Raw genomic sequence first — 13,216 nt, forward strand, 5'->3', positions numbered from 1 at the left:
ACTGTGCGTGCAAGTGTATGAGACTGAGAGATAGAGAGAGAAGAGAGATACGACACCAGAGACGTTGTAAAACCCTCCTCCGAAGGCCCCACTCTTGTCGGCGAGAGTAGTCTACTTATGATTGCACAATCTGGTGCAAATGGTATGCATGAGACTGATGCAAGTCTAGGCTATGTCGACAATGCCGACGGTGATGACAAAGTCGACCTAAGGGCTGAAATCTGCAATCTTTCTACTGCTGTCCAAAAACGCTATGGGCTGAAATCTGCGATTAGTCCAAAACGCTGATTTGGGGGGCTGTTTTCTGTGTGTCTTTATCGCTGAAAATCTGCAGGTCTGGGGCTGAAAACTGAGGTTCCTAAATGCTAAAAACTGATGTCTTTACCGGGCTGAATCTGCTACTTCTTGTGGGCTGAATCTGCAAGTCTTCTATTGCTGAAAACTGAAAACGCTGATGTTCCTTGACTTTCCGTCGCGGTGAATCTGCAAAACGCTAGGGTGTATAGCAGATGCAAAAACGCTAGGCTGATCTGAGGTGCTGCTGTCGCCGGGATCTGCAAAGGCAAAACGCTGGCTGATCTTGTGATGAAAACGCTAGGTGATGCTGGATCTGCAAAACGCTAAGTCTCCTAGGAGGGGTCTGCTGAGAAGTTGCCTGTTGAGCGTGGAGCTCCTTGTGCCTCTTCTGCCATTTAGTGCTAACTTTGGTTTGCTTAAATACAAATTTAGCAAAATTGCCCTACCTACTTTTGTTGGAAAGTCGCTTAAATTATTAAGTGAAAAATGTCAAAAATAGAAAAAATAGGCTAAATGCACTGAAAAATTCCCCTGACAAATTTTGATGGGAATATTGATGATCATGCTGTGTGCAACCAGAGGATATGCATCTATACTGAGTGACTGGGCATGCACGGTCTACGAATAGACTCACAAAAAGTGCCAGATCACTACTAATCTAGACTGACTGGACTGACTGAACCCTGATCGTGCTGTACCTTGTCCACGGACACATAGGGTTGGATGTGTCACATGACATCATAGTTGCATACCCTCACTTGCACAATACAGTCACTTAAGCACATAGGCATATGGACACACTTAAGTCATTTATTAATAAGTGACTTTGACATGACATTTATTAAAAGTAGGTAGAGCAAATGGCTAAAAGACCTATAAAAGAGTCATTTGACCTTCAGTTTAAGGACAGCACAATCCGGTACCTACAGTACAAGTATCCGCCGCACAAGCACCCGCCAACATTTCCATCGCCAACACCTTCATCATTGTCAGTACCCTCAACACCAACAGTTTAGCACCGGCGTTTTCAGCCTACAGCATCCGATCAGCCATAGCATTTTGCATTAGGTTCAGCCCCATCATTTTTGCAGCAAATCAACCAATGTTTTGCATCACATCGGCCCCATTGTTTTTGCAACAGATCAGCCAGCGATTTGGCATCAGATTCAGCCCCAGCGTTTTCAGCCTAGAGCATCAGACCAGCCCTAGCGTTTTGAAGATCCTCAACATCAGCATCAGATCCAGCCTAGCGTTTTGCATGAAGTATTCAGTATTAGCATTCAGCATTTAGCCATTGTATCAGCATTTGTGCAAGTAATTAAAGCAAGTTACAGACTTGGGCACCCTAAGTCGGAAATCGGGCACGACACACGAGAGAATCACTTATAATACTTCACACTTTTAATTAAAGAGTCGACAAGGCCCGACGTAATTCCATGCCCAGAGGTATTTGCCCCAAAATCTGGCGCCCTTTCAGTATTTATTTTTATATTAATGCTTGAGCAAAGTTACACCTCCCGCGGGCCTTCTCTGCTCAGATATCTGCTCGTCAGCACAAAACTGAGTGAAAGAGGGACCTTGGGTTCTTATTTAAAGGCCCTTGGCCTCAAAATCAAAAGCAAGTACATGAAAAGATGAAAGCTCAAAAGCATTGGCTAAAAGCAACCAACAAAAATCGCGGAAATCCGTACAGCCTGCAACGTGGCATGTCAACGCAAAACGTTGGGATTTGTGCTGCTACCATGTCAACATGTCAAGGCAATCTGCGGAAATCCGTACAGTTGTCCATGTCAACATGTTAGCGGGTTGTCCGTACACTTCTTCCACGTCATCAATTTGCGACATATCCCCCTCTTGAAAGAATTGTAATCACCCTCGATTACGCCTGCAAAATCAGACATAAGTCATAAACCAGTTCAGTAGACACTAACTCTAAGTACCGACGCACTAAACGACACAAATCCAGCACTTGTACAAAGACGACGGTCACATCACATTCAAGCCATATCACATAAAATCCATCCAAAACTAGGACCATGATTCCTGGCAACATATTTAGCAATCGCATCTAGATCGACACCGTACCTCACTGATTAACTAAATCTTATTGCGATCATGTCCATAGATTTCTCAAGACGAAAATGTTGCAGTCATTATGTCAATCATTCCATCTTTCAACCCTGCACTCAAGCACAATCACATGTGTGAGTAATCAAAAATCAAATTCAGTTCCGAGAATTCCAGTTCATCTATCACACACTGAGTTCATACTGAACAGAGTGTTTCAATCATTCAATTCTCGTAATCTTATTGTTGTGTAGCCATCGCATCCCTCGTGAACTCTTGATACGCTCACCACAGTTTCATTCAATCATTCATCATCAGTCATCATCATCATTCGAAATTCATGATTCTTATCTCGAATCGTGATCGCGTTCATTCTGGAGCTATCATTGCTCCCAATTCGTTATCATCTTATTCTCGATTTCACATGTTATCTGTACACAAATAGCAGGATCTTCCAAAAAACATTAATTTCATACATAAATCAAAGTCATCTTCAGGAATTTCCCATTTCAAAAATTATTCATTCATAAAGTCAAAAAGCAAAAATATTGCCAACACATCAGTATCTTTTTCAATTTTCTATCCAGTATCTGTTCTGGAGCGAGTATCTCCTCACCCAGTTCTATTTAAGTATGTCGGTTGTTCTCATTCTTGTGCCTTTTTGGGGCACCGTGCAGATATATGTCCTTGTTTCCCACACTCCAAACACTTCCCCATTTTGAGGTATTCGTCTTTCTGTTCCTCTGTCAATCGGGGACGTGTTGTTAGAGTTTTGGCATCTCAAGTGAATTGCCCAAGATGATCCCATTATTTAGTTTGGTTTTTAGGTATTTATTTTACTTATTTATCAAAGTCTGAGTAGGGCAATTTACTGAGGTTGCTATATAAGCAACCCCTTGCCTCCATTGTATTACACATTCAGTTATTCATTCCCAAGGTTGATTGGTTCAGGAGACTCTCTCTCTCGTGCTCATTCTCCTTGGTCTCTACGCTTCTGCATAGTCAACTTTGACGTGTATCTTTGTTTCCTCTTCTTGTGTCATCACTTGTCGAAGGTTGATCTGTTGGATAAGTCAATTTACCTGAATGCAAATGTCCCATCAACTGTTGTATGGACTCAGATTTCTGTAACAAGCAGTAATCTCGTATCTCTTTGGGCAGTCCACAACAAAATTGCTCGATTTGCTGCTTAAAATTGATCTTTTTAAAGGATGAAGCGGGTAGAAAAACATCCCAAAATCTCTCGCAATACGTATCCAAAGTATCTGCTTTTACCATCGGAAGATGATTCCAAGCGGTAATCACATCACGTTCGTACTCTTGAGTGAGCCATGAGGAAATAAAAAGTCTCTAATACTTAAGCCACTTTGTCAGTGTTGCTTTTCGTAACAGAAGAGTGGACCACCATGTCCGTGCATTGCCTTTCAAATAGGATGCTGCCCTTCTAATCTTGGAGTGCTCTGAATAGCGCCCTCCAAAAAAAGCTAAGTCAAACTATTAAATGAAAGCGAGGACCTTGCGCGCATCTTGAAAACATAAAAAGGTCTCAAATTTTATCGCTTGTCCACCCTCCTTTAATTCTTTGGTCTTCTTGCTCTTATCTTTGAGAAAGTCATATTATAAAAGTGCTTCCTCTTAGAATAAAACATATGGTCATCAGAGTCCAAACTCTAGAAGAGGATGAATCCTCCTCAGAACTGTCAAAAAGTTTCCAAGATCTGCGATGAGATCTGCTTTTCTTGGCCTTCTTCTTGTTCTTTCCATGTCTTTGGTTCTTATGTCGCTTCTTGCCCTTTCTGTCCTCATCCTTGGAATCAGAAGAAGAGGAGCTGTCGGAACTGTCAAAAGAGGATGAGGACGAACTGGACACACCCTCGAAGCGTACACGCTTCTTGGCTTTTCGTCCATTTGCAAACGAAGACTCTCGACCCAAATAACGAAGACTGTCGACCCAAATAGCCAGGGCAATCTGTTCCCTTGCTGGGTCTCTTTGGAGGCTTCATGGTCTTCGATATTTGGTTGGCTCGTCACTCGATCACATCATCACGTTCATCTTCAATGTATATTCGCGGGAACATGGTTTCTTCAATGCAGACTTTAATGGTGAATCGATGGCCGAACGCGATCAGGAATGCATCTCATAAATCGGGTACCGGGTCAAAAATTTCGCGTAATGGGGATCCTTCAAATACTGGAGCATCTACTTCACACAAGCATCAACCTGTTGTTGACGCTGCATCTCCATTGGTTCATACTCCGCAAGCCATGGAGGCCCGTACTCTTGTTCCGATTGTCCATTTAAATTTTTCGTACTTTTACCCAATCCGGAGTTGTCAGGTGGGTTCTTCTGATTCTTACAGGATTCGTCGTTTGAATCCATGTGTGTCGCAGCAGAAGGATCGGATTTCCCAGTAGAAGAGAAATTGGTTGAGCTCTAATACCACTGTTACAAACTTGGTCACCCCAAGTCGAAAATCGGGCACGAGACACGAGAGAGAATCACTTAAAATACTTCACAATTTATCACACTTTTAATTAGAGAGTCGACACAGCTAGGGGTAGTTCCAAGCCCAGAGGTAATTGCCCTGAAATCTGGCGCCCCTTTCGGTATTTATTTTTATATTAATGCTTGAGCAAAGTTACAACTCCCACCGTGCCTTCTCTACTTAGATGCTCATCAGCACAAAACTAAGTGAGGCCTTGGGTTCTTATTTAAAGGCCCTTGGCCTCAAAATCAAAAGCAAGTACATGAAAAGCTGCAAAATCAAAGCACTCGCTAAAAGCAACCAGCGAAAATCAGGGAATTCCGTACAGCTTGCCACGTGGCATGTCAGCGCAAAAAGCGGGGATCCGTATTGCTGCCACGTCAGCATGCCAATGCAATCTGCGGAAATCCGTACAGTTGTCCACGTTAGCATGTCAGCGGGTTGTCCGTACACTTCTGCCATGTCATCAGTTTGGAACACTTGCTCTAGCAACAAAGCAAGGGGCCCCTTCAGGGTGGTTGGGACCAGACATGCAATGTCATCTCCCTTTTCTCTCTTTCTACCTCTCTCTTTCATTGTGTTCAGTTTAGATCTCTCAACTGTAAAGTAACCTTGTGTTTGTGTGAAGTACTAGATCCGAGTTAAAATCTTAAACCCTTCCGCTGCACCCGACACTTTCCCTTCATTTTCCTTTCCTTGTGTGCTAGCTAGGACCTACTCAGGTATAAGTATCTCCTTGGTTTCTTCTACCTCTAGATGCTCCTTTGGCTCCCTGTCCACTGGCATTTGCCTCAATAGACTCACATAAAAAGCATTGTAAATCTTCTAGGTATCTGGGAACTTTAGTGTGCAGGACACATTGTTGATCTTTTCATGAATCTCGAAGGGCCATAGTATCTTATACTTAGCTTTAAAAAAACCTCTCCTTATCTTCCTTCTTTTTACGGCGTGCCTTCTCGAATCTAAGAAGCACCCAATCACCTTCCATCAACCGCAAGTTGCAACGATGCTTGTCTGTTGCTCTCTTATGCCGTTCTTGAGAATTCTACAAAGCCTCCTTAACCTTAGCACAAACAGTTTCAGATCCTGTACAAAATGATCTGCCTGAAAAATCTTACGCTTGGTATTTTGCAACCCTCAACAATCTCAAATGGTGCCTTCCTCGTCGAAGTGTGAGCAATATTGTTATAAGCGAACTCCCCGAATTGTAAATACTTCTCCCACAGAGACTGATTTTCAAAGATATAGCACTTTAACAAGTCCAAAATCACTAAGTTGGTTATCTCTAACTGCCCATCGGTCCGTGGATGACATGAAGAAGAAAACTTGAACATAGTGCCCACATTCTCATACACTGCTCTCCAAAACAAACTAGAACCCTAGACTTAAGGCATCCCATGCAACCGAAAGATGTGCAAGACAAACAGCTTTGCCAAAATGATCGTCCTTCACTGACTTCTTTGATACAAAGTGAGTTTGTTTGTTGAAACTATCTACAATAGTTCAAATACCATCATGTCCACTCTAGGTCTTGGGAAGATCAAAAATGTAGTCTTATCGCTATACCCTCCCCCATGGTCAATCTAGAATCGTTAAAGGCTGTAGAGTGCGGTCAATTTGTGCCTGTCATACTTTAGTTTCTGACATACGACACAAGCACGCACAAACTCACACATCCTTCTTGAGCTCTGGGCGATAGAAGTATCTCTCGACACCCTTAAGTGTAACACGCTTGGACACCCAAGTGAGAAATCAATAGCAACACGCAAACAGAAATTGCAACGAACTTAATTGGGGGGGGGGGGGGGGGAAGAGAGAGAAGAGTTGATACGATGTGGCATCTGGCCCGAAAGCCTTGAACCCCTTTCAGTATTTTTTTAATATTAATATGCACAAGGTATAACTCTCGGGGAGGGCCTGATCTACAATCTCCACGTTCAAGAATGCTAAAGAGCGGCCCAATGCGAAACAGGAACCGGGGGGTCCCCCTCGGACGAGGCGACAGCCAAGGGCCCGGAACGAGAATGACGCAGAACAGGAGGCATAAAAAAACCCCTAACTAATGGAATTGAGAGCTTGTAAGGTTAAAGTTGAGATTGAAAGGGAGGGATGAAGCGAGCTTTAAAGTTCAAAGTTGAGAGGGAGGGAGGGAAATTGAAAGTTCAAAGTTGAGAGGAAGAGGAAGAGGAAGAGAGGGGAAGAGGAAGAGAGCTTGAAAGTTGAGACTCAAGAGGGAGCTTAAGCCTTGAGAGGGAGAGAGCTTGAGAACTTGAATGGAGATGTGAAGGGGTGGGGGAGGACGAAAGAAACGGTCTTTTTAAAATTATGGTGTTTTTTGCCATATGGAGGTTAAACTGCCCTTGCCAGTCAGCCGTGTTCCGAACCCATTCCCCGCCATTCTGGAACGAATCATTCGGGTGACAGGCGGTCACCTAGAACATCCAACCATTCCGACACGTCCACCTATAGGTGTCCAGAATGCCATTCCGCTGTTCCAAAGCAGTCCAGAATGCCGTTCCCTATAACAATGCCCAGCTGCAATGCTGAGACGTACTCCTTTGCAAAAAAGTAACTGCTTTCCCGAAAGAAACTTGCTTGCTCGTAATGCAATTGCTTGTCTGAATAGCTTTTCATTTTCATTCATGTTCTGGCCCTTAGCGGCAGCACTTACTTAGTCAAGAATCTTCTAACCTTGAAACATTCCCGTCCAAATGCTCGCATCACCCACCTTCTAACAAACTAGAAATGCTCATAACTTGGCTCTACTTACCCGACTAACGGAATGAATCCTTAGTGATGCTCTATGTCACCCACCATGTGACTCATGCCTGTTCCAGGTGGTTGAATACTCAGTAACCTATTTCCAAGTGGCCTAGCAAATGTTCCCTATCGGGGTGCTCTCTTCATTTATATGAAATGAAATGATGCACCAGGAGAACCTGTTCTAGAATGGCTCAAGGGACACTTCGCCTAAGCTGCTCTATGTCAGGTTCATAGACTTCCGTGTTCAAGGGCACCTTGGAGTTTTCCAAATATGAATACATAGACTTCTACCCAGTAGTTAACAAGTGCAAAAACAACCACAAACACAGCATTTCCCAAACTAGGACTCAATCAACCCCCGCCTTGGTAATTAAAAACAGATGTACAGCAAAGTTTCAGACCCAGAAGTAATGCCTACACCGCGATACATGCACAAGAAAATTTGGGACATCATAATCACTAATCATCGAAGGCCCAATAAAGCAGTAATATCTGGAGGAAATTGTTTTTATACCAAATAAACATCTCAAAGATGCTAGTCAATTTGGCTCTGAGTACATACCTCCCTAAATACACCTACTCTCTCTCTCTCTCTCTCTCTCTCTCTCTCTCTCTCTCTCTCTCTCTCTCTCTCTCTCTCTCTCTCTCTCGGTGAAAAAGACTTTCTAGAACCTCAAAGAGATGCCCTCCTCGATCCTCAAAGTCACTACTGCTAGCGCTGGCGAAGGCTCTCTCTCTCTCTCTCTCTCTCTCTCTCTCTCTCTCTCTCTCTCTCTCTCTCTCTCTCTCTCTCTCTCTCTCTCTCTCTCACACACACACACACACACACGGTATTAATGGGTGAGGGAGACTTTCTAGAACCTCAAAGAGATGCCCTCATCGTCCTCAAAGTAATCGATGTAGCTCACTACTGCTAGCGCTGGCGAAGGCTCTCTCTCTCTCTCTCTCTCTCTCTCTCTCTCTCTCTCTCTCTCTCTCTCTCTCTCTCTCTCTCTCTCTCTCTGTGTGTGTGTGTGTGTGTGTGTGTGTGTGTGTGTGTGTGTGTGTTGAAGGATGATAAAAATGACTTTCTATTACCTCAAAGAGATGCACGACTCGCTCCTCCTCGTCCTCAAAGTCATCGATATAGCTCACTACTGCTAGCACTGGCGAAGGCAAGGCAAGGTTTGCAGCCGAGACAACAGCTGTGAATAGACACGCACGCCGAGAGAGTATCGTCGTCCAAGTGCCTGACGAGGACGATTTTGTGGGTGGTGATAGTGAACACAATTGTTGAGCAGCTGCACTTGCATACCAACACAGTGTAGCCATAGTCGACAGAGAGCAGAAAATTTTTACGACAAAAAGCAATGCGGCAGCTACAGACCGAATGGATGGGCGACGACACATTCAGAAAAGACGGACATCACTTAAATAGGCTAATGTCAAGTCTCCCGCCTTCACTTTTGCTGAAAAGCTGCAATGTCAGCAGTGCCCATCCTTAACCTTCTCATAGGCTTGCTAACGGGGGTTATTAAAGGGCCGTCCTTCTCTCACACCCCCTCCCATACACCTGATCCACACGCTGCTGAGTAAAATTCGGAGCAGGTTTCGTGGGTGGTTGGACCACCCTCTAAAACAATGAATCACATCTGAAACCGGATGCAGGCAGTCAACGTGATTTTTGCAGCCGATAATGACCGAACAGTACCACAGTTAGCCACCGATAATGACCGAACAATACACACAGAGGTTGTAGCTTGGTGTATGAGAGTGTGTAGCCAGAGGAGAGTGGGTCGCTTGCTTTAGACAGGCCTTTTGCTCAGAGGCAATTGTAGGGCTCCTATGGGCAGGCGCTGTTAGACTGCCACACGAGGGCCAGCATGTGGCCATGGCTTCAGTGTGTGAATCCCTTTCGGACAACCATTCCAAAGTGGCGCCCTTTTATTGGTTCTAAGTTTTGTCCACCTCACATGATCGGATGTTTGTGAAAGCACCCTAAACTCCTTCACGGAACGGACACATCTCATCATTGTATTCATACTGCATCTTTCACTCTTAAAATCGTCCATCTATTCTACGCTATAACATCTACTAGTACAACGGTGCCACCTCCGGCAGTGCTATGTGGATTTTCTTAGCTTAGACATGCCACCACTATTATAGGCATGAGAAGCGGCCATGAAAGACATGGTTGTCATAGAGAGAGATGTCACATGCCTTCAAAGTGCGAGTGTACATGATAGCATTTGGAGAGATGCCCTCTCTCTGCATCTGGTAAAAACAGTCAAGAGCTTCTTGACCCTGATCCTTGCCTTCAAGATGCAAGCGTATGTGATTGCATCTAGAGAGACACCCTCGCTTCGCATCTGCCAAAAATAGCCTAGAACTTCTTGGCCCTATCGCCCAAGTTGGGCACATCCTGCAATCAATGCATTCCAAGGGACGACGACATCCCGGACAGGAAGCTCCGCAAGCACTTTTTGTGCTTTATGAAGTGCACCACATTTGGCATACATGTCGACCAAGGCAGTGCCAAGCACAGTGTTTTCTTTCAACAACCCCTGACTAACAATATATATATCACGGGGCTCCCTTCCCCCATTACATATACTATAGAGAGGGAAAATGGAGGTCCATCCTCATGCTACTATGGATGGTCGAGTTGCCGCCTACAGTCAGAGATGGGGTGGTGAGCAAGGAGTTTCCGCCTTAGAGGCCGATGATATGTGTGGTGAGCATAGAGCTCCAATAGCCAAGGTGGAAACGGGGAGCTGTCTCCTGCAGAGTTCAAGGCAATGTGCAGCACTGAATTATGGAAGTGGCGATGAGTATCTTGAAGGTGGCATATTGTAGATGGGAGATGCAACATCCAAGAGGGTTACATGAGCTGAGAGGGTGACAGGAGCTGGAAAGAGCCGTGGTTATGGGATTTGCTATAGGGGTTAAGACGCTTTTAGCTTTGTAGAGGTGCCTCTATAGCATGGGGATCGACAGTGTATTAGCATGAGGATCGCCATGCTTCAAAGACCGCCTCTTCAAACAAAACTTTGATTGGAGTCGTGGATCCGGCCTCTCGATGTCTCATGATGTTGCGCATATGCGGCATAGGCCGCAAATTTAGCAAGTTGCCATTAGCAAGTTCCTTGCGGGAGGAGACAATGTTGTTGATCTAACAGGCTAGGTCGTAGGTGGCTTATTTCTTGTAGCTCTCTAAATTACAAATCTTCAAGCTTCTCTTGCTTCAACTCTATGCCCAAGTCAAACTCTGTCATGGCTCCGCTACTAGTGGGGAAACTGGATGTTACCCTGTGTATCACAATGTAGTCCTCTAGGCTTGGAAGAGTGTCGTTGCATGTATGCCTCTCTCTGAAGGCCACCTCGTGCGCTTGCTCTTGGAGATGCTTGCAGAAGTTGGATCTGAAGCGTGCTCCTTGCGAGGGTGAGACTACCTATTGCATTTCCTCCCACCATTTGGACCCCATAGCTACGATAAGCGGCTGATTTTCATGGACTATGTTGTCGAGTGAGATATAAGCATGCAGGGCTTCTGTTGGACGAAGGTGGATTGGTTGAGTTGTCCTAACGGGCAATGGGCTTGGGTGTCATTGTCTAGATTGTTCGTAGGCAATGTCCACAATGGTGTGCCATTGCATGAGCTTGAGGGCGGCAGCGGCCCTCCTGCCATCTGTAACATTAGGCAGCATGTAGGTGCCTAGAGAGGCGATGTTAGTGGCACACATCTTGTCGATGTCCGCTGCACAAGCCGTGTCGAAAGAGGTGAACCACCCACCTAGGACGGCCTCTTCCCTTCCTTCTATCTCTTTACCTAGAGGTTCCTTAATGCTCATTGATGAGCTTCTCTCTCTAACGATACAATTTCAGAATTTCTCTCTCTCTCTCTCTCTCTCTCTCTCTCTCTCTCTCTCTCTCTCTCTCTCTCTCTCTCTCTCTCTCTCTCTCTCTGTGTGTGTGTGTGTGTGTGTGTGTGTGTGTGGGTGTGTGTGTGTGTTTCCAGTTTCCAAATCTGCCCCGCAGGTAGATACATGCTTTACAACCATCTGTCACTTTCAATATCATCCATCTATTCTACTTTATAACATCTATTCTACTATATAACGGGAAGCCAAATTTAGGCTAGGCCACACGGTGCAAGATCTCTCTATGTGTGGCACGTTCTAATTGGATCTTTAGATATTGCCCTTTCATGCTCAAGAAAAGTGTGTATCAGCTTACTTTCATGATGCTTGAAGATGTCGCTTGAAGATTCAAATTTCATTGATGCCAAAAGAAAAAAAAAAGTCCCACCTAGAACGTGAGAGAAATAGTGTACTCAAATTTCTAGCATTTCTTTTTTGAAAGGCCATAGAGAGGAATTCTTGATGGTTAAGATCAATCCTGATTCTTCTCGTATATTGGTTGTATAGCATGTATGATCAGGACAAATTTTGAGGGTAACAAATCCGTGCTAGCATTGTGATGTTAAATGTGAGAGATTAATAGAATGGAGGACGACATTTCGGCAATCGGGGTTGCCACATGGCCTCACATCCCATAATTTCAAGTTGAATGCTCCGCTCTCTTTCTTTCCTTAACTCTGAGTGGTGTCTATGCACGAGTTAGGTCTTTGAGCGAGCTTAGGAGCGAGCTTTTTTTTTTTTGCCGCCCTCCTTAGCTCTACTTCCTCCTCCTCTTGCCGCCCATGTGCCTCCTCCCCTCCACTTACTTCTCCTCCTCAACCTCCTCCTCCAACATCCTCCCTCCCCTCCACCTTCTTCCTCCACCACCTCCTCTAGCCGACATCCTCTTCCTCCTTACCCATCCATCTCTTCTACCTCATTCCTCTCTCTCTCTCTCTCTCTCTCTCTCTCTCTCTCTCTCTCTCTCTCTCCCCCCCCCCCCTCCTCAGACCTTCACTCTTCTCCTTTTTCACACTATTCCGCATACCCCCCCCCCCTCTCTCTCTCTCTCTCTCCCCTCTCTCTCTCTCTCTCTCTCTCTCTCTCTCTCTCTCTCTCTCTCTCTCCTCAGACCTTCACTCTTCTCCTTTTTCACACTATTCCGCATACCGCCCCCCACATTGCAAAATGTTTTTTATCTAATTGAACCAAAAAGAAAACAATTACTTTGACTTGGGTGCATGTTCATGCTATCGCATGCTAAAATTATTTAGGCTACATTATTCGCACTCTCTCTCTCTCTCTCTCTCTCTCTCTCTCTCTCTCTCTCTCTCTCTCTCTCTGCTCCTCCTCAGACCATCTCTCTTCTCTTTTTCCACACTATTCCGCATACCGCCACCCACATTGCAATATGTTATTCTAACCCCTATATCCCCCCCTCTCTCTCTCTCTCTCTCAATCTCTCCATCTGCTACTACCCTCTCTATTCTCCTCTACCCCACCAATCCCGACCCCTCCCCCCACATTGCCATGTGCTTTTTTATGCAATTTACCAAAAAAGAAAACAATTACTCTGACCTCGGTGCATGTTCACGCTATCGCATGCTACAATCATTTAGGCTACAATATTTGCATTCTCTCTCTCTCTCTCTCTCTCTCTCTCTCTCTCTCTCTCTCTCTCTCTCTCTCTCCTGCACATATCTAAAACCAAATAGATTAAAACAA

The 13,216-nt window shown here is 44.8% G+C and overlaps 1 protein-coding gene across 1 annotated transcript in view; it reads right to left on the minus strand.

Annotated features, from left to right (window-relative positions):
* The window catches only part of DEG5 (DEGP protease 5), a 104,255-nt gene extending 95,167 nt beyond the window's left edge, over positions 1 to 9,088 (minus strand). Inside the window, exon 1 of the mRNA XM_086522714.1 lies at positions 8,691 to 9,088. Within this exon, the coding sequence (XP_086378840.1) occupies positions 8,691 to 9,002 (312 nt within the window). The 5' untranslated portion in view covers positions 9,003 to 9,088. The remainder of the gene's footprint in view (positions 1 to 8,690) is intronic.
* Positions 9,089 to 13,216: the final 4,128 nt, after the last annotated feature.

This window comes from Adiantum capillus-veneris, chromosome 10 (assembly GCF_014529385.1).
Source record: "Adiantum capillus-veneris isolate H3 chromosome 10, ASM1452938v2, whole genome shotgun sequence".
Classification (NCBI taxonomy): domain Eukaryota; kingdom Viridiplantae; phylum Streptophyta; class Polypodiopsida; order Polypodiales; family Pteridaceae; genus Adiantum; species Adiantum capillus-veneris.